The 19,763-nt window shown below is 39.2% G+C and overlaps 3 protein-coding genes across 3 annotated transcripts; 1 reads left to right on the forward strand and 2 right to left on the reverse strand.

The window, feature by feature from the left end:
* Nucleotides 1-80: 80 nt before the first annotated feature.
* gatad1 (GATA zinc finger domain containing 1) lies at nucleotides 81-2,398 on the reverse strand. The gene is made up of 6 exons (XM_047383493.1): nucleotides 2,237-2,398; nucleotides 1,937-2,141; nucleotides 974-1,096; nucleotides 832-891; nucleotides 567-750; nucleotides 81-491 (listed from the first exon to the last, which is right to left on the reverse strand). Exons 2-6 carry the CDS (start codon nucleotides 2,114-2,116, stop codon nucleotides 301-303), a joined length of 738 nt encoding a protein of 245 aa, XP_047239449.1. The 5' UTR covers nucleotides 2,117-2,141; nucleotides 2,237-2,398; the 3' UTR covers nucleotides 81-300.
* A 2,977-nt stretch (nucleotides 2,399-5,375) lies between these two features.
* chrac1 (chromatin accessibility complex subunit 1) lies at nucleotides 5,376-7,734 on the forward strand. Its single transcript, XM_047384597.1, has 3 exons — nucleotides 5,376-5,627; nucleotides 5,771-5,897; nucleotides 6,540-7,734. The coding sequence occupies exons 1-3, from the start codon at nucleotides 5,475-5,477 to the stop codon at nucleotides 6,617-6,619; spliced, it is 360 nt and encodes a 119-aa protein (XP_047240553.1). The 5' UTR covers nucleotides 5,376-5,474; the 3' UTR covers nucleotides 6,620-7,734.
* A 965-nt stretch (nucleotides 7,735-8,699) lies between these two features.
* si:ch211-57n23.1 lies at nucleotides 8,700-14,087 on the reverse strand. Its single transcript, XM_047383939.1, has 4 exons — nucleotides 14,000-14,087; nucleotides 12,337-12,519; nucleotides 10,019-10,562; nucleotides 8,700-9,180 (listed from the first exon to the last, which is right to left on the reverse strand). The coding sequence occupies exons 1-4, from the start codon at nucleotides 14,085-14,087 to the stop codon at nucleotides 9,039-9,041; spliced, it is 957 nt and encodes a 318-aa protein (XP_047239895.1). The 3' UTR covers nucleotides 8,700-9,038.
* Between the last annotated feature and the right edge of the window lie 5,676 nt (nucleotides 14,088-19,763).

Raw genomic sequence — 19,763 nt, forward strand, 5'->3', positions numbered from 1 at the left:
ACTGAGATAATCAAATTAAAATGACTTCCAACATGTACCAGTTGTTTTCAGTTTTGTAAAAATACAAGAGCAACCAGTGCTATATGGAAGGTTTTTTTATTGTCAAATACAAAAGTATTAATCCAATGTTTCAGCTGTGTAAACATGTTCCTTATAATATACGGTAATTACAAATGGTTTGTCTTGAGTCAGATTGCAACTTGCCTTTTAACTGAAATAAGTTTGTTTTCTCTATAATACACTTATATACATTCACATGTTTCAAGATAACAGAATAAGTCCATATATCAGAAAGTCCCATTAACTGGCGCTGCTGGCAGACTCTTTGGCCACTAGCGCTGATGTAGGTCCTATGTGGGTCCAGATGAAGCCTTTTTCAGGACATAAAGGGATGGTGGGGAACGGAGAGCTGCGCGACTTAAAATATTCAGAAGGGGCGTGGCATACAAACTCCAAATAGTCCATCTTTCTGGGCAGATCCTCCTCTGGGCCTAATACAAAGCACTCTGCTTAAAACCAAGTTAAGCAAATCAGAGTGAAATGTGTAATTCTCCACCATGGCTTACCAATAATGTACGTCCCTGGATCAAAGTGGTCGGTTGGACTGGCCTGAGTGGGGATGAGCCATGTCAGAGCTGCACTCTTCTCACAGTACTGGTCCTGCACAAATCCTCGGATCTGAGCGTAGTACGGCTTCCCGTCGTCCTCGTCTACGACCCTGATCACATCACCTATCTGGTAGTACACGCCCTGTGAATACAAGCACAGAGGTTGTAGGTTATTATGTGATCATTTCCAAATAGAACACTGGAAAATCAATGACTACCATACCTTGTAAAATAAAGATTCTGATGTGATGATTGTTGACACGGATTCTGGTGCTTTGATTGGCTGTGAGGACAGTAGCCATGTGTCAAATACTAAACTTCATAAGGCAGGAGTGAAAAACAACTCCAAATAATTAGTAACTTACATTTTTGAGTTTAAATATGTGCCTCCTTCCTTTGCCTTTTGTTGAGACTTTTTTCTCAGAGGCAGGAGCTTTGTACTTGGTGCTTCTCAGCCTTGCAGACCTCCTGTGTATCTCCTGCTTGGACTAGAAATAAAACAGATTTCAAAAACTGGAGTTTACGCATTGTTAAAAGTTGTAATAACATGATATATTGCTGTTAACGATCCACTATTTAATTTATAAAACTTTAAAGACATAAAAGGAATCATTATTTTTTTTCATTCCATCAAATCAAGTTAAAATGACTGTTGCAGTACGCTATAACTAAACCTGATGTGAATTGGTTGTTTCTTTGGCTAAATGTAAACTGTTTTCTACATACAGTATAGTAACAGCGCCGCCATATTGTGAGTGGCATTTTGTAACAATACATGCAAAGCACCATGCAAGCCCATAATTCCCATTAAACTTTGTCAATTACTTGAGATTACTGTTAATAATATAATGTAAATTTTTTGAGACCACTACTTCCAACTTTAATAATAATTGAAAGTATCAATTTTTATATCATCATAAATAATTCCACATTTATTTTTTGGATGGAACAAGCAGCTGAACTAAATACTGATTGTAACTGGTATATTTTCAGAAGTGAATTATGTGGATTTGGGAGCCCTTTAAGGACGCTGTGTTTAATACTGTTGTACCTGTCTTTTTTTAATGATTTGCATATATTTGTTTCTCATATTAATTCCTATTATATTACAGTAGATATAAAACGGAAGCCTAAGCGTCCTCCGCTGTTCGTCTATTCTTTTCTGCCGCTCGAGGGTGCTATTGAGTCATGTTGCTGATGGACCAAACAAGCATATTAATATCCATCTACCGTTAGCTGTCTAGTTTCAAAAAAGACACGAAAACAAAGCTACAACACTCGTGTTTATTTAGCCCACGCTCATACAGCACGTTTTTGGTGTGACTGACCTGTTTTCCACCGCCAATGTTAGGCTGTGTGCTGGTGGACACGGAGGGTCCAGAAACTCCGCCGCCGCTGCTCTTCCCTGTGCAGTTGTTGCACAATATTTCACCCTGGTTTCCTTTCTTCCACATCGAGGAAGAGTTCGTCTTACAGACGGAGCAGCACGGTTTCAAACCCAGAGGCATTTTACCGCCCACCAAACGGCGTCAACTGATGCAGGGATGAACACAAGTGTTCAACAAAAAATGAGATGGAGCTCCTCGATCCGCCCCCGACAACAGTTTATTATCAAAAGATTCACTTACGTAGCTTCAGCAGATTACACCGACAGTTATCAAGGCTATTCAAAGACATCTAACATCTTAAAATAACCAACTAAAACACCAATTCGTCCTGTTATATGTTTGTCACTATTATCCTTAGCAGAGGACCAGTTTTTCTTCTGTGCTTCTTCCTCTTATGTCAAACATGGGGTCAGGTACAGCGCCACCAACAGGACGCAGACGATGCAACGTGCCTGCAAGCGCTGAATTACAATTGTTTCGATTTTCTTTCTTTTCACGGAAATAAGGTGTCGGGAGGTGGTAAAATACCTTGCAAAAACTTAGTTAGTTTTTACCTAATTTAATTTTAACATTCAACAGCTAATTCTAAAAAAATGCAAATCTCCCCTGAAATTTTTGACCACAGGATATCAAAAGATACACAGCAAATCTGAAATCGCAAATCTAACACCCTCAGAGTTAAAATGAACACTTTCCCAGGGTTTATATGGGAACCACTGGCAAAGTGTTAAATTGACACTTTTTATTAAGTTAAAATTATTAACACTATGCAGTGTTGCTTAACAAACTCTTACAGTGTTAAATATTAACCCTAACCCCCTAACTCCCTAACCCCTAACCCTAACACCCGCTACACGACCGAGGACGTTTAGAAAAAACATTTAAAGTTAATTGGCTACTTAACCTAAATTGTTCAAAACTATATTTTAGAGAGGAATTTAGTTTAATGTTAACCCACGATGTCTTAACATGACATAAAATAAACGCTAACGTTCGGGCAGGTCTGCTTAAAGTTAGCAAAAAACGGCGACAAAAACTTGTTATAAATGCCAATAAATTTTAATCTGTCCCCAAATTGAGAAACAACGAGTCAGCGTAAACACATTTTAATAAAAGTAGCAATGGCACGATGACTAATTTGTGAAATTTTACTCACCAGTCTCTCCTTCTCATGCGCCATGTGAGAAAATGGATGCTGACAAATTCCTTCACGGGGGGTACCTGTCCAAGTACCCGGATGTTCAAAGTGTCACTCATTAGTGTTAAATACCGTCAACTCCGTGATTTGACACCAACACTCTTATGTTTCATTAGTGGAGAGTTGATACTACCAAAATCAACACCAATACATCAACACTTCCCCCCGAAAAAGCCTAACACCAGCATTTTAACACTGGAATTTGCTGTGCATATGCTTTACTCTTGGACCCAGCTATTCTGCATCATAGAGGGCTTCGACTGTTAACCATTTCAGTCAAGTGGAGGGTTTCATATTTTTTTTTTACTCTTGTCTGGATGAGGGTTCCTTTTGTTGATTTCCAGAGAAAACTCTTCATCACATGAATCATTCGGGTCTTGTTGACATGCTGACAAGAGAACTCCAGGGCCCGTATTCTCAGAGTCCTCTCAGAGACATCCTAACTCAACCTAAAAATTCCTGCCACAGCCAAGGAGTCTCAGCTTAAGAGGGATTCATCAAGGTGTGGTTGACCCCGTTGCTAAGTCCGTAGGGTAAAAAAGTTCGTGAAGTTCTCACAAAATAAAACAGGGCTGGCCCAAGGTTGTATGGGGCCTGCAGAATTTGATGTGGGGCTGTGCATCCTGTTAAGAAAATTACCACCACTAAAAGTTTTGGTGGAATCTGGGAGAGGGGGCCAAGTTTAATTGGCTCAGTTTAAAAGCAGGCACAGATAATTCTTTTTATTCGCTGAGTTATATTTGTGAACAAACTGAGGTCAAACACAAAGTAAAGATTATACTCATAGTATTGTAACCATCAGAAAATGTATATTATTCCATGCACTTTCACAAAGTGAACTTCCAAATTCCTTTACATCTTAAACTGAATTTAAAAAAAAATGTTTATCCATACAGAAACTGTATTATGAATTTATTGGAGTCCTATTCTCAGTAAACAAATATTCAGATTTTAGAGCTATTGTCTGTGTTAAAATTCAAGCATTATGGGAAGCCCCTGATGGATTGGGAACCCTAAGCAGTTGCTTAGTTTGCTTATGCCTTGTGTCTGCTCTAAAATAATATTTATTTTCTGTGATATTACTGTTTTACAGAGAGCCTTGCATTACTTTTTACACTATTACATCACTTAAGTACATTCTAGTATTAAAGGGGGTTAGTAGAAAAGAGAGATTAGAGCAGTTTCTTAATGATAGTAGAAATGTAATACCATAATTCAATTCAATTCAAATTCAAAAATACTTTATTAATCCCAAAGGGAAATTAAATGTTGTTGTAGCTCATATTATGAGGGTTTCTTCAAAGAGCCGTTGTAGATGCTGATGACTGTGGGCAGGAAGGATCTCCTGTAGCGCTCCGTCTTACAGCAGATCTGAAGAAGCCTCTGACTGAAGACACTCTGTTGTTGTAGGACAGTCTCATGAAGAGGATGCTCCGGGTTCTCCATAATGTTCTTCATTTTATTAAGAATCCGTCTTTCCATAATGTTCTTCATTTTATTAAGAATCCGTCTTTCCATAATGTTCTTCATTTTATGAAGAATCCGTCTTTCCACAATGATCTCCAGAGGTTCCAGAGGAGTCCCCAGAACAGAACCAGCCTTCTTTATCAGCTTGTTGAGCTTTTTTAAGTCCCTGGCTCTGATGCTGCTTCTCCAGCAGATGATGGCAGAAGAGATCACACTCTCCACAACAGACTTATAGAAGATATGCAGCATCTTGCTGCAAACACCAAAGGACCTAAGCTTCCTCAAGAAGTACAGTCTGCTCTGTCCCTTCTTGTAGACAGCTTCACAGTTGCATCTCCACTCTAGTCTGTTGTCCAGGTGAACACCGAGGTATTTATACTCCTTCACCACCTCCACTTCTTCTCCCATGATAGAAATAGTTTTTGACTTATTCCTGTTTCTCTTAAAATCTACAATCATCTCCTTTGTTTTAGTCACGTTCAAAATGAGATGATTGTTTCCACACCATGCCACATAACAAACTCTAAAACCTGTAGCAGATTACCAAAGCTATGTTCATAATACATTTTTTTTTTTTTACTATTATGTAGTAGTAATATATTTTTCTGGAATGAACGACACTACGGTTACAAAGACACATTTCGACACTTGGCAAATAAGGCGTCACAGACCGTACAGAAGGTGGCGCTAATCCGAGATCAAGACCACCAAAGAAAAATAAAAGACGACGAAGAAGAAACGTAAATCGTCACAATTCAAAACAATACTGGAAGTTAACTGTACCGTGTGTTGGCGTGTTTATTCAATTTAAATATGTCTCAAACTAATCCAGACAAGGACAGCCCAGCGTCAGAAGCCAAAAAGACCATCTCACTCCCGACCTCCAGAGTGCGGCTCATCATGAAGAGCTCCCCGGATGTCTCCAGCATTAATCAGGACGCTCTTTTCCTCACCACCAAGGCTACTGTAAGCGGTTGTTAAAAGCTAAACTAAAGGTTTTGTGAACAGAGCTGGATTATCAGCGGTTTATTGACCTGAAAATGGCTGTTTTAAAGCTTGATCTGGAGGTTTCTAATTGACTAACCCCGGCGTTGTTGTTGCTGATGAAGGAGCTGTTTGTGGAGCATCTGGCTCTGACCTCCTTTACGAACGGCTCCGGGAGGGAAGCTAACACCCTGGACTACAGCGACCTGGCTAAAACTGCAGAGGAGACCGACATTTTCCACTTCCTCACAGGTGAGACGCCAGCTGCTCATAGTGAAGCATCGATGTGTCCTGCAGCTTCCTGTTGCTGTGCGCTTGTTTTACCTCGTTGTGGTAAAACAAGATATTTAAAACTGAACATGAACAATTCTCACGGTTCTCATATTTTATTGTCAGAAACACTGGTTAACTTAAAGTTACTATATTTATAATACAGTGCAGATAAACTGCTACACAAGGACGGCTACAATAGAAAAATAAATTGATGAATCAGCTCTTTTTTTTTGGATATAAAAAAAATAAACAGTTGGTAAAGCTTTGATTATTCGGTTGCACCTGCTGTAACTTTACGCGTTATTTGTATGGTTAAAAGTAGAGCTCCACTAATATCTTTAATTGCAGTTGCCATACCAATATCCACATGTGCAACATTTCCATTGCAAAGGGCTGCTTAGGTGCAAAGTCTGTTAGGTTATAATGTGTATAAACATTTTGCATGCAGACATTAGGTTTTACCAACTGAATGAACATTTCACTGTCATTCAGGGTGAAATGTGACAGATTCTTTTTTGTCATTTCATTCATCTTATCTGCAAAGAATAATGATGAAGTTGCACAAGCAGTGAATTAGTGTACTGTAACTTTTTCCTTTTTTTTTTTTTTTTTACTTGACAGATATTTTGCCAAAAAAGATCTTGGCTCGAGATTATCTGGACTCTTTGGAGCAACTGCAAGACGAAGACGCTGATTTCTGATCAGGAGAGGATTTCTTTCCCCATGTGGACACTTTATTACACATACACTGCTCTCATTGGGAGGAAAAGTGACTGTCAGAGGAGGCACATGGACTTCATCAGTACTTTTGGTTCATGTAGAGATTTTAGGAAAAAAGTGTTTAAAGAAAATGGAACTATAAGTACACCAAAAAAATTAAATTATGTCCCTGAAGTCAACTATGATTACACACACACACCACACAGAGATACACACACTCCATGGGGGATGCAGGGGATCAATAATTGCAACCAAATAAAATTTTTAACACTGCTCCAAAGAAAAAGGGTGTTGGATGAGTCATTAGTGTGTGACTCCCTTTTGGTTTTATTAGGAATGGATTCCGGTTACAAAAACAATGTGTCTTTGCTTTGGCTAAAGTGTTCCTTTAACTGCTTTACTGATTGTTATGTTAAAACCTTCAACTTTAATCTAGGTAATTTGGATTTTTTATGATAAACCAACAGAAAGTGGCGCATAATTGTGAAGGGGAAAGATGGTGACACAGGGATTTCAAATTTTCTTTTTACAAATGAAATATGAAAAGCGTGACATGTATGTATTCTGCCCTGCTGTGTAAATACTTTGTAAAACCACCTTTTATTGCACTTACTACTGCAAGTCTTTTGGTGTATATTTCCATCAGTGTTGCCTATGTGGAGACACAAGAATTTGCTTCTTTTTCTTCACGAAATAGCTGAAGCCCTGTCAGATTGGAAGGAGAGCATCTGTGAAGTTCAGTTTTCTGGTCTTGCCACAAATTCCCAATTAGATTTCAGTCTGGACTTTGACTGGGCCATTCTAACACAAAAGCAGACTTTGATCTTAATTCAAATGTAGCTTTGTCTGTGTATTTAGGATTGTTTTCCTGCTGGAAAGTAAACCTCCGCTCCAATCACAAGTCTGTAGCAGCCTCTAACAGATTTTCTTCCGCTGTATTTAGCTCCGTCCATCTTCCTGTCAAGTCTAACCAGCTTCTCCATCCCTGCTGAAGAAGAGCATCCTCTCAGCATGATGGTGACACCACTAGGGCTGTAAAATTTATCATTAATTTGTTATCTGAAAATATTGTATGCAATATAGATATTACAAAGAACTGCCTGGACTGCTTGAGCCAATTATTTAAGTACCATGTATTTAAACTCTCTATGCCGGTCATTAAGTGTTGATACATCTGCACCATAAAACGTTTTAGAAGGCAAAAATAGCAACTGCTGGCCTGAAGCAACTTTTTCACTAAAAATTTGTGTTGACTTCAAAAAGAATTTCATGTATTTTCCCAGTAGCTGCACAAACTGCTCATTATCTGGGGTCTATGCTGTGCACCTAAGGCAGAAAGACATCAAGACTTTTTAATTATTAGAGTATACATCACAGCCTTAGCTACCACCGTGTTTCACAGTGGGGTGGTGTGTTCAGGGTCTCCCCCAATATCATTTGGCATGTATGTTAAAAAGTTACATTTTGGTCTGGTCACAGCAGTTTCTTCTACATCTTATTCCCCTTATTCCCTACATGGCTAGTGGCAAATGGTAAACAGGACAATTTTGTTGTTTTTTTTCCTTTCAGCATTAGTGTGATGAAAGTTGTCCCGTTGACAGATTCCCCTATGTGGACCTCTCACTCGGGTCCAACTTTATTCCTGACCAGTCTGCTGTGTTCCCAGTTTCATGATGCTGTTTGTTCTCTGATGTTCTCCAACAAACTTCTCAGGCCTTCAGAGAATAGCTGCTTTTATCTGGGATCACACTGCATACACAGATGTCCTCTCTTTACTAATAAGGGGACTTTTGATTGGAGTTGGTTGCATGGATTCTATTTAGTAAAGGGGTTGAAATACAAATGCAGGCCGCACACTGTGCACAGATTCACTGCAAGTGAAGGACCGGGGCATCAAAGTCAGTTTCAGACTGTGTCACACATCTAATTACTGATACTGACTGATTATTATATCTCTAAAAACATATCAAATATACTTCTCCTTCCCAGCAAGAAGCTACATCCATCCAAAATCAATCGGCTGTCTAAATAATTGAACATTTTCAAAATATTGACAGAATGTCTTCTCTTCTTCTTTATTTAATTATGAATCTGTGGTTTGGATTTTAGATTAAAAATACATGTTGAAGCTGTACTGGACAACCTTTATGTCTATAGACAGACAAATACCATATCTCGAGTTTGACACAGGTATAACAGAGTTTTACAAGGTGTTTTATATCACTATAAAATGTGCATATGGACATTTGGAATCATAAACTTGAACAGCCACATGTATCCAGGTCAAAGATCGTACATGTTTCTGTTCTTCTGCTAACAATTAGTTTTCTTTTGCAAACTTAAAAACTAATCATGCATGCACCGGCTAAATTCTTGTACCAGAGGAGACTTCCATTGTTGTCACTGCTGAAAGAGTCTGCTCAGTCGGAGGTGTATATTGAGCAGAGTCTTCTCTAAAGTAGAAAACCGGCTCTCCAGGTTGTTTGCCATGAGTTCTTTTCCATGTATAGCCTTGTTTGCGTTGGAAAGACGCTCCTTTATGCTGTCAGGAGGACAAATCAAGTGAAATTGTAAGACTTTTGTAATCATAAGTTCACACAAATGTAAGATCAGTGGCTTCATAACAATTTATTGAAGTCAAAACTTCATTTCAACCAGTTACACTGTTAGAAAATGTTAAGAAATGACTCACAATTTCCTGGTAAAGCCCAGTAAGTGAACTGATCCAAATCTCATAAGAACCTTGCTAATTGAGGACTAGCCTCAACATCTGGCTTTGAATCTGCTTTTGGGTCCATGGCCAGCTGGAATGTAATGCCTTTAATTCTGCAGTCTTAGTCATAGTATAAATACTACTATTTTAATTGTATGATTTAATGTAGCAGGAAACAGAATTCAAGCAGATGTATGAAAAACACATCACATATCTCCCAGTGCCGATCCTTTAGAAAAAAAGCAGCCGGGAAAATGTAGTTTGTATGTGGAAAAACTAAGTATGAATTTACAGTTCTGAATTGAAGGGGTAACAGACATATGCAACTAATGAAATGGGAAGTTTTTGCTCAAATTGGATCATTTTACATGACTGTGATCCTGAAAACTGAAAACAAATTACATTTCATGCTTCAGAAGTACAAAGTTCATACCTCAGCCAAACTAAAGGGCTTTAGTTGGAACTTCAAACATCTGTATTAAATGTGTAAAAGCTGGGTTTGTGACCAAAAACCAACCAAATGAAAGAACTCAAATGCTGAGCTAGAATTATGGCAGAACCTTGTTACTAAGTATAGCTACTAAATGTGGTTTCTTTGCATCCTGCTAAGAGACCTTTAACCAAAATATTTTGGGCTTGGTGAGAATAAAGTTTTTCTGGTTCTTACCTGGTAAGAATGTTGTGGTCCTTCCCCTCTTTTCTTTTCTCTTGCAGTGAGACAAACACGGTCTCCATGGTTTGTATTGTCTCCGTCACCTTCTGGTGGTCAGACTGGATGCCCTGGACCTCCTCTCTGGCTTGATGGTTATAGGAAATCCCCGTTTCCTCCACCCCACTTAGGTCAAACACAGCCTGCAGTGCGGCTCTGTTCTGCAGAGCAAGCAGACGGGACTTTGCAAACTCCTCGGGCTCTGCTATAGTTTCCCAGCACACTGGAGAGGATGGTGGTAACCAGAAGCGCTGGGTGCAATTGATTGGTTTTTCTGGGGACTCCTTAATAAAGGGGCTGTCAGCAGGGAAGTTGGGGAAGAGATGCAGCAGAGAAGATCCAGAACCCATTTCCCAGTCCACAAAGTCTGGTTCCCCTGATTCTTGTTCAGGAGGGAAATCTGATCTTACATTCTCTGTTTGGGAGCAGAGACTCAGCAGGAGGCAGCAGGAGAAGCAGAGCCAGGCCCTGCTTACCATCCACCAGAGCATCTCCAAACTGGCTGAAATAACCAACAAATTAAACTGATGATCTTTTAAAATGTATGACATCATTTATGAATTTCAACAAATACTGACATTTTATGTACAAGATCTTTACCTTTGGTGAACATGAATATTAATGAGATTTTATTGGCAAGTTACTGTCACAAAGTAAAGCATGTTTGCAACAGAAATATAAATACACAGTTATTTACCAACTAATATACAGGAACATTTAAAATAAAATTTAAAAGGATTGTACTTATGTACAGTATTTCAATTTAAAAGATGAAATTCATATATAGACCCATCACATAAAGATGTACATATTAAAGATTTTTATTATTTTTTTCATTATGATGACTTACAGCCAATAATAGCTAAACATTTGGTTTCCCAGAAAATTAAAATATCACATGAGGCCAATATATGCTTTTACTCAGAAATGACCTACCAAACACCTAAACTGTGTTTGATAAGGCTGCAGACCTGACAGCACAGTCTAAAGAAACTGGCTGTTCACAGATGGCATATTAATGGAAAATTGAGTGGAAGAAAATGTGTCTTAGAAAAAGATGCACAAGGAACCGTGAAAACCAGAGTCTTGAGAGATTGTGATGCAAAGCCCACTCAAGAGTTTGTAGAGATTCACCAGGATTGCCCTGCAGCTGAAGTCGGTGCTTCAAGAGTAAACGTACCCAAGGACTACAGCTGATAAATTCCTTGTGTTAAGCAACTCTTGAACCAGAGACCATGTAAGAAGCATCTTACCAGGGGTAAGAAGAAAATAAACTGGACTGTTTCTGTGTGGCTCAAAGGCCTCTTTTAAGATAAAAGTAAAGTTTTTGCATTTCATATGGAAATTAAGGTCCCAGAGTCCAGAGGAACAATGGAGAAGCACAGGATCCCTGTTGCTTGACGTCTGCTGTGAGGTTTCTAGTCATTGATAATTTGGGAGAACCATGTCCTCCGCTGGTGTTGGTCCACTGTGTTTTATCAAGTCCAAAGCCAGCATAGTCCGAAAGCATCAGAAATCCTCTCTGAGCTTTGTCTGTTCTTGATTTCCTTTAGATTCAAGCATGCTATCTTGCTTTTTGAGGCCTTTTAGCCTACTTCACGCTGTCTGATTATTTTTAAGCAATGTTTTGATTCTACAGCTTTGACTGTAATCAGGCCTGGATGTGGCTTGTGAGATTGAACTCTGTGGTCCAATAATGTAGTTAATAACAGTTAATTCATGATTTCACATTTGGGGCTATAAGGTTGGTTTGAAGAACTCATTATTTGAAATCTGATTTTTTTTATTTACTCAGAATGTCTTTGACTGATATTAAAGTTTGGTTGATGATCTGAAATATTTAGGTGTGGCAGAAAAGCTAAATCTGAAAAAGCTATTTAGATTTTCTCTACACTCAACTGTACGGTACAGTACATTAAGAGAATCACCTGTAAGCCTTAATCTGTAAAATACACAGAAAAAAAACCACTTGAAATACTGTATGTCCCTCTGTGAGGATTGAATCTATAATATATTCTGTGATTTTATTAATTTACATTTTCATGATATTCTAAATTACTGGGACACACCTGTAGTAAATCCACAAAAATTCTTTGGCAACTGTTTCCAAGTTAAATTTCTATCGATTTGTGTAAAAAGAGTTTAGCTTTAGTAGCTTGATGGTAGCCAAAGAAACCGATAAAATAAAAACGTCCCCCTAACAACAACTCAAATACAAACGTAGACTGATTATTATAAGAGAAGCTAACGCCTGTATTGTTCTTAAAAGATCTTACCTTGTAGGGAAACAACAGCCGACTGTGTGTGTGTGTGTGTTTGCAGCGGAGCTACTCTGGAGCCTAAGGCTGTAGGAAAAACTGAGTCGACTGCAGCCTCTAACATACAGTCTGAAGGGCTGTCCACTGGCTCAGTTACAGCAGAGTCCTGAGCCAAACTCAGTGGAAGGAATGATGAGAAACCTACCTCAAATTAGAGGCAGAATGATTTCTTGTTCATAGCTACAAAAGCCTGACTGGAAGAAATGTGTGTGGTCTTGTTCAACTGGTGATACGGATACTTGGTCATTTGTGTGATTTATTCCTTTCTGCATAATATTCTCTTTGTTTTCTCCTATTTAGACTTATTTTCTTTAGGCACGAGGGGGGAGTGATGCGCCTGGTATTTATTAGCCCATTTTTATGTGTCCTGAACAGGAAAAGCTCCGCTTCAGTTTGGCCCAGTTTCAAAGGCTGAATCTGTTTCCACCAACATTTTAAGAAAGAAAAACATTTAAGACTATGATAACAAAATATTCCAGAAAAAGCTGAAAAACGTTTTGTGATACTATGTTCTTTAAACCATCATGTTGTCCACCGTTTACACTCTGACACAAACAACAAGGAATGGGACGGATTTTGGCAAAAACAACCAAGACTGTTGGAACTGTTTCAGATTAACATAACATGAAGCACAAAACACTATCTTAGACTGAGGAGGAGCAACGTTATGGATACATTATCAACTTTAATTTGTTAAAACTGATATCCACTGAATTATACATCTTTTCTGGTTCCTTTGACAGTAGAAAAAGTTACTGGATTGAGTTTCAAGCAAACACGGATCTTAAATTAATTACATTTCTGCCTCACTGACACTGTTCATGGCAGAGAACTAGAATAACTCAAAATCCAAACTAAGTTCAATCTACCTAATAGTATTTTTGTCAATCATGGCATACCCTTTCTACTTAGCTGTCAACAACTTGATGTTTTATCTAAACTTTCAGCAGCTAGTGGTCCCAGACTTATTTCACTTTTCCTGTTTTAGAGCAACTCTTACAATCCTGAGTTTTTTTTTTTTTTTTCAGTTTTTCCTCCAAAACAGGAATTTTGGTGTCAGGTTTGTCTCTATGTGGAGACAGAATATTATTGATAATAACATGTTAACTTGCTTGGCAAAATTATTCACGTCCCACATTTTGTGAGGAACAAACTTCAATTCTTCCCACTGGGATTTTATGTGATAGACCAGCACAAAGTTATGCTAAATGATGAAGAGGAAGGAAAACAAAGAAAACTTTGTTAAAAGTGTGCTGTGCATTCATATTCATCCTCATTTTTATCTACAGATAAAAATATTCATCTTTCTGTCAACTGTGAAGAAAAGCAATCCCACAGCATGATGCTGCCACCACCATACTGAACACACCACCTTGTGGATGGTGTGTTCAGGGTTATGTGCTGTGTTTTGTCTGTAGGCCATAAATTAAGTTTTGGCCTAACCTTACCAGAGCACCTTCTTCCATGTGTTTGCTGTGTCGTCTACATGACTGCTGGCAAACTTTAAAGAAAACCTCTTCTGGTTTTCTTTCAACAAGGTTTTCCTCTTGTCATTCTTCCACAAAGGCACATATTTGTAGAGTGCATGTCCAATAATTGTCCTGTCATCTGATTCTCCCACCTGAGTTCTGGATATCTGCAACTTCTCCATAGTTACCATTAGCCTCCACACTTCTGGTTTCTTTAATGCTCTCATTGGCCTCTACCATGGTAATTCAAAGGTATTTGTAGCAACAAATAATATTGTTAAAGCATCGTTTTCTAATTATTCCTTGTCTGGTTTTGCTTGTGCCAGAAGAGATATTTCATTTTAAACAGAACACACTAATGATTAGACAGAGCAAACATCAGTCACAGCAACATCAGCAACGTTCAGGCCTGTGGAAATAACCAGAGTCAGTACACACTGCTCAAAAAAATAAAGGGAACACTCAAATAACACATCCTAGATCTGAGTGAATGAAATATTCTCATTGAATACTTTGTTCTGTACAAAGTTGAATGCGCTGACAACAAAATCACACAAAAACCATCAATAGAAATCAAATTTATTAACCAATGGAGGCCTGGATTTGGAGTCACACACAAAATTAAAGTGTAAAAACACACTAGAGGCTGATCCAACTTTGATGTAATGTCCTTAAAACAAGTCAAAATGAGGCTCAGTATTGTGTGTGACCTCCACGTGTCTGTATGACCTCCCTACAACGCCTGGTCATGCTCCTGATGAGACGGTGGATGGTCTCCTGAGGGATCTCCTCCCAGACCTGGACTAAAGCATCAGCCAACTCCTGGACAGTCTGTGGTGCAACGTGACGTTGGTGGATGGAGGGAGACATGATGTCCCATCAGATTCAGGTCTGGGGAACGGGCGGGCCAGTCCATAGCTTCAATGTCTTCATCTTACAGGAACTGCTGACACACTCCAGCCACATGAGGTCTAGCGTTGTCCTGCATTAGGAGGAACCCAGGGCCAACCGCACCAGCATATGGTCTCACAAGGTGTCTGTACCTCTGGTGAGCTCATGGAGGGCCATGCAGCCCTCCAAAGAAATGCCACCCCACACCATTACTGACCCACTGCCAAACCGGTCATGCTGAAGGATGTTGCAGGCAGCAGATCGCTCTCCATGGTGTCTCCAGACTCTGTCACGTCTGTCACATGTGCTCAGTGTGAACCTGCTTTCATCTGTGAAGACCACAGGGCGCCAGTGGCGAATTTGCCAATCCCGGTGTTCTTTGGCAAATGCCAAGCGTCCTGCACGGTGTTGGGCTGTGAGCACAACCCCTTTTTGTGGACATCAGGCCCTCATACCATCCTCATGGAGTCGGTTTTTAACCGTTTGTGCAGACACATGCACATTTGTGGCCTGCTGGAGGTCATTTTGCAGGGCTCTGGCAGTGCTCCTCCTGTTCCTCCTTGCAAAAAGGCGGAGGTAGCGGTCCTGCTGCTGGGTTGTTGTCCTCCTACGGCCTCCTCCAGGTCTCCTGGTGTACTGGCCTGTCTCCTGGTAGCGCCTCCAGGTTCTGGACAATACGCTGACAGACACAGCAAACCTTCTTGCCACAGCTCGCATTGATGTGCCATCCTGGATGAGCTGCACTACCTGAGCCACTTGTGTGGATTGTAGAGTCCGTCTCATGCTACCACGAGTGTGAAAGCACCACCAACATTCAAAAGTGACCAAAACATCAGCCAGAAAGCATAGGTACTGAGAAGTGGTCTGTGGTCCCCACCTGCAGAACCACTCCTTTATTGAGTGTCTTGTTAATCACCAAAGATTTCCCCCTGTTGTCTTTTCCATTTGAACAACAGCTGTGAAATTGATTGTCAATCAGTGTTGCTTCCTAAGTGGACAGTTTGATTTCACAGAAGTTTGATTTACTTGGAGTTATATTGTGTTGTTTAAGTGTTCCCATTATTTTTTTGAGCAGAGTATGTTCTTTGTTATGAATTGGTTGTGCTAAATGCCCTTTTGCACTTCTATCTTTTATATTATCTACATGAATGTTAAAATCACTCACTCATAATCAGTCATTCATAATCAATGTGGGTAAGTCACAGATGGTAATTTAGAAAACTCACCAGTGGTTGCACCCGATTTTATATAAAAGCATCAGATAGAACTGGGCTGATAACACAGGAGAAGCACACAAAAGTTTAAAAACCGTGTTATTTACCTACAACTCCACAAATATGTACTACTTTGTGTTGCCTTATCACAGAAAAACCCAACAAAATACACTAAATTTGTGGTTGTAACCTGATAACATATGGAAAAGCTTACCAAGTCATAACCCTGAGGGCATGCAAATGGGTGCATTATTTCCTAAAAGGTACTCTAGGAGTTTTTCATTTCAATTTCATAGTATTCCTTGCATTTAAAAAAGGCGATTGATTTTAAGATGACAGTCTTATGAAGCAATGCCTTCTGATCATAACAGGGGCATCTACTCACATTTTAATGATATAAAAGGGCCTGGATGTAACTAATCAGTTGATAAAAAAAGAGGTTATTTTAACTGGTACAGACACACTTAGATAAAGAAACTGGTCCTCTGAATTAAACTGGACCTAACCCAACACTGATTGCTAAAACAGCTATAAATACACTGCCTGGCCAAAAAAAAAGTCGCCTCCCAAAAAAAAAACAAAGGTCACACAGTAATATTTCGTTGGACCCCCTTTAGCTTTGATTACAGCACGCATTCTCTGTGGCATTGTTTCAATAAGCTTCTGCAATGTCACAAGACTTATTTCCACCCAGTGTTGCATTCATTTTTCACCAAGATCTTGCATTGATGATGGTAGAGTCTGACCGCTGCGCAAAGCCTTCTCCAGCACATCCCAAAGATTCTCAATGGGGTTAAGGTCTGGACTCTGTGGTGGCCAATCCATGTGTAAGAATGATGTCTCATGCTCCCTGAACCACTCTTTCACAATTGGAGTCCGATGAATCCTGGCATTGTCATCTTGGAATATGCCCGTGCCATCAGGGAAGAAAAAAATCCATTGATGGAATAACCTGGTCATTCAGTATATTCAGGTAGTCAGCTGACCTCATTCTTTGAACACATACTGTTGCTGAACCCAGACCTGACCAACTGCAGCAACCCCAGATCATAGCACTGCCCCCATAGGCTTGTAAAGTAGGCACTAGGCATGATGGGTGCATCACTACACCTGCCTCTCTTCTTACCCTGATGCGCCCATCGCTCTGGAACCGGGTAAATCTGGACTCATCAGACCTTATGACCTTCTTCCATTGCTCTAGAGTCCAAACTTTATGCTTCCTAGCAAACTGAAGCCTTTTTTCTGTCTAGCCTCACTGATTAGTGGTTTTCTTAAGGCATTGTGCGTGTGGAAATGATCTTACTTTCACTATTAAACATAGCCCAGAGTTTTACTGTTGTTTTTCTTTAATTTGATTTCACCAAACGTTTAATGATCGCCGATCACAATCATTCAGGATTTTCTTCCTGCCACATTTCTTCCTCGAAGACGATGGGTCTCCACTATCCTTCCACTTTTTAATAATGCGTTGGAGAGTTCTTAACCCAATTTTAGTAGTTTCTGCAACCTCCTTAGAGGTTTTCTCTGCTTGATGCCAATGATTTGACTCTTCTGAAACTGACTGACATCTTTTTCACGACCACAGGACGTTTCTTTCGACATGGTTGTTTAAGAAATGAGAAGCAACTCATTGCACCAGTTGGGGTTAAGTAACTTGTTGCCAGCTGAAACATAATCGTCCATGTAGTAATTATCCAATGGGAGGCTCGTACCTATTTGCTTAGTTAAATACAGGTGGCGACTTTTTTTTTGGCCAGGCAGTGTATTCAGGATCATTAAGTGTAAAAATAGTTTTTTTTATGGAATAAATACCCCTTGTAAATAAAGCCACTTCCCTTTTTGGTTTATATGATAAAATATTGCCTATTTAAAAGTTTAGATTATTTTATTGCTCTATTGTCTGGTTGAACTCAGTTCATCAATTGTAGGATCATATCCAAGAGAGCATAGTAGAGCAATCTTTAACTCTTCATTTCCTCGCCGCTTTCTGTATCAGTGGTAATGTATTCTGGTACTTTATGGGGCATTTAGTGACTCTGCACTGGAGTAGCTCCCAGAAATGTTGCTGGTATGTTAATCTTGGGCAGCACATCATATCCTCGTGTTACGCTCTATCAGTCGCTCCACAAACAAAACCAGAAATACTTTGAGCAGTTATGCTCCGAGCTGCTGGAAGGCACTGCAAGAACATGTGAAACAAGCTGAGAACATGTAGCCTTTTGGACAAAATTAACACTTCACCTCTTCATTGTGGTTTTAATGTTTATTTTTGTTCATTCTAATGAACGTATGGTTTCTAAGAATTTTATTAACTTTATGTTTATAATTTTTTTAATTATTATTTTAATTATCTCCATAAATACTGCTTTGTAAAAGTTTTTATATTTTTTACACAAGACAAACTAACTTCAATGTATTTTTTTAAACTTTGAGTTATAGTAGTATTTAACTGTGAAGTGGAAAAGCAGGTAGAGCTTAAAAAGTTTTCGAATGCACAAATAGTATCCAAAAGAAGTAGTGTGCATTTATATTCAACCCCAGGTAACTTGATGCCCCTAATAAAATCCAGTGCAACCAGTTACCTTTAGAAGTCACCTAAGTAGTAAATAAAGTTGTGTGTCATTCTGTGTGCCTCAGAGGTTTGTTAGAGAACATTACAGCATCATGTCAAAGAAGGAGTTTAAGGCAGATGTTCCCAACTTTAAACATCTCACAATATGACACAGCTGCAAACATGCCAATACATCACTGTTCACTAAAACTGATAGGACAGTAGAGGAGTAACCCTGTAGGAGCTGCAGAGAGCTCAGATGAGAGATTCTGTTGATGGGGTGTGGCACTCCACAAATCTGGCTTTTCTGGAAGATTGTTGTTGAAAGAAAGCCATGAGATGTCTCATTGGCTCTTGCTATAAGACATTCATTGGGCATGGTGAATGTGGCAGAAGTGGCTCTGATCAAATATGAACAAGAATAGTCTTTTGGCTTCCATATAACATGCTATGTATGCATGGCAGAAAACAACACGGCAGTGACAGGATCATGCAATAGGGACACTTTTTGTCACTAGGGACAGGGAAGCTGGTCAGAGTTGAAAGGAAGATGGAAGGACCTAAACACAGAGAAATCATAGAATAAAACTTTTTAGAGGTTTCAAAAGACTTGATACTGGGTGAAGCTTCACTTTAGTAGGATAATGACCCTAAACATACAGATAGAGCTACGATGGTATGGTTTAGATCAAAGCATATTCATGTGTTAGAATGGCCTAGTCAAAGTCTATACCTAAATACAATTGGAGATCTGCAGCAACACTTGAAAACTGATGTTCACAGAAGCTATCCATCAAAACTGACTGAGCTTGTTTTAAAAAAAAACAATTGGCAAGAAAATTCAGCCTCTGGATATGGACCCTGGTATAGTCGATCCCTAAAAGATTCACAGCTGTAACTGCTGCAGATATGTTGTTCTAAAAGGATTTATTTTTGTAAAAGAAAAGTAAAATTAAGGTCTGATCTGCAGTGCAGGACTAATAGTTGTACTGTCTGCCACCTGAGCTGTGGATCTTGGCAGAGTTACAATGGTGGTCTCACTGTTTCTCCTGTTAATGCTCTCTGTACTAATTAAGTGATTTCTAAACGCAAGTTGGTTGCATTGGATTTTATTTAAGGGTATTTGCGCTAAATGGTTCTTAATACAAATCCAAGCTATACTCAAGTTTGGAAACCATGTATTATTTCCCCTCCACTTTACAATTATGTGCTACTTTGTGTTGGTTTATCACATTAAACCTCAATGAAATACATTGATCT

Source organism: Girardinichthys multiradiatus, chromosome 13 (assembly GCF_021462225.1).
Source record: "Girardinichthys multiradiatus isolate DD_20200921_A chromosome 13, DD_fGirMul_XY1, whole genome shotgun sequence".
NCBI lineage: Eukaryota > Metazoa > Chordata > Actinopteri > Cyprinodontiformes > Goodeidae > Girardinichthys > Girardinichthys multiradiatus.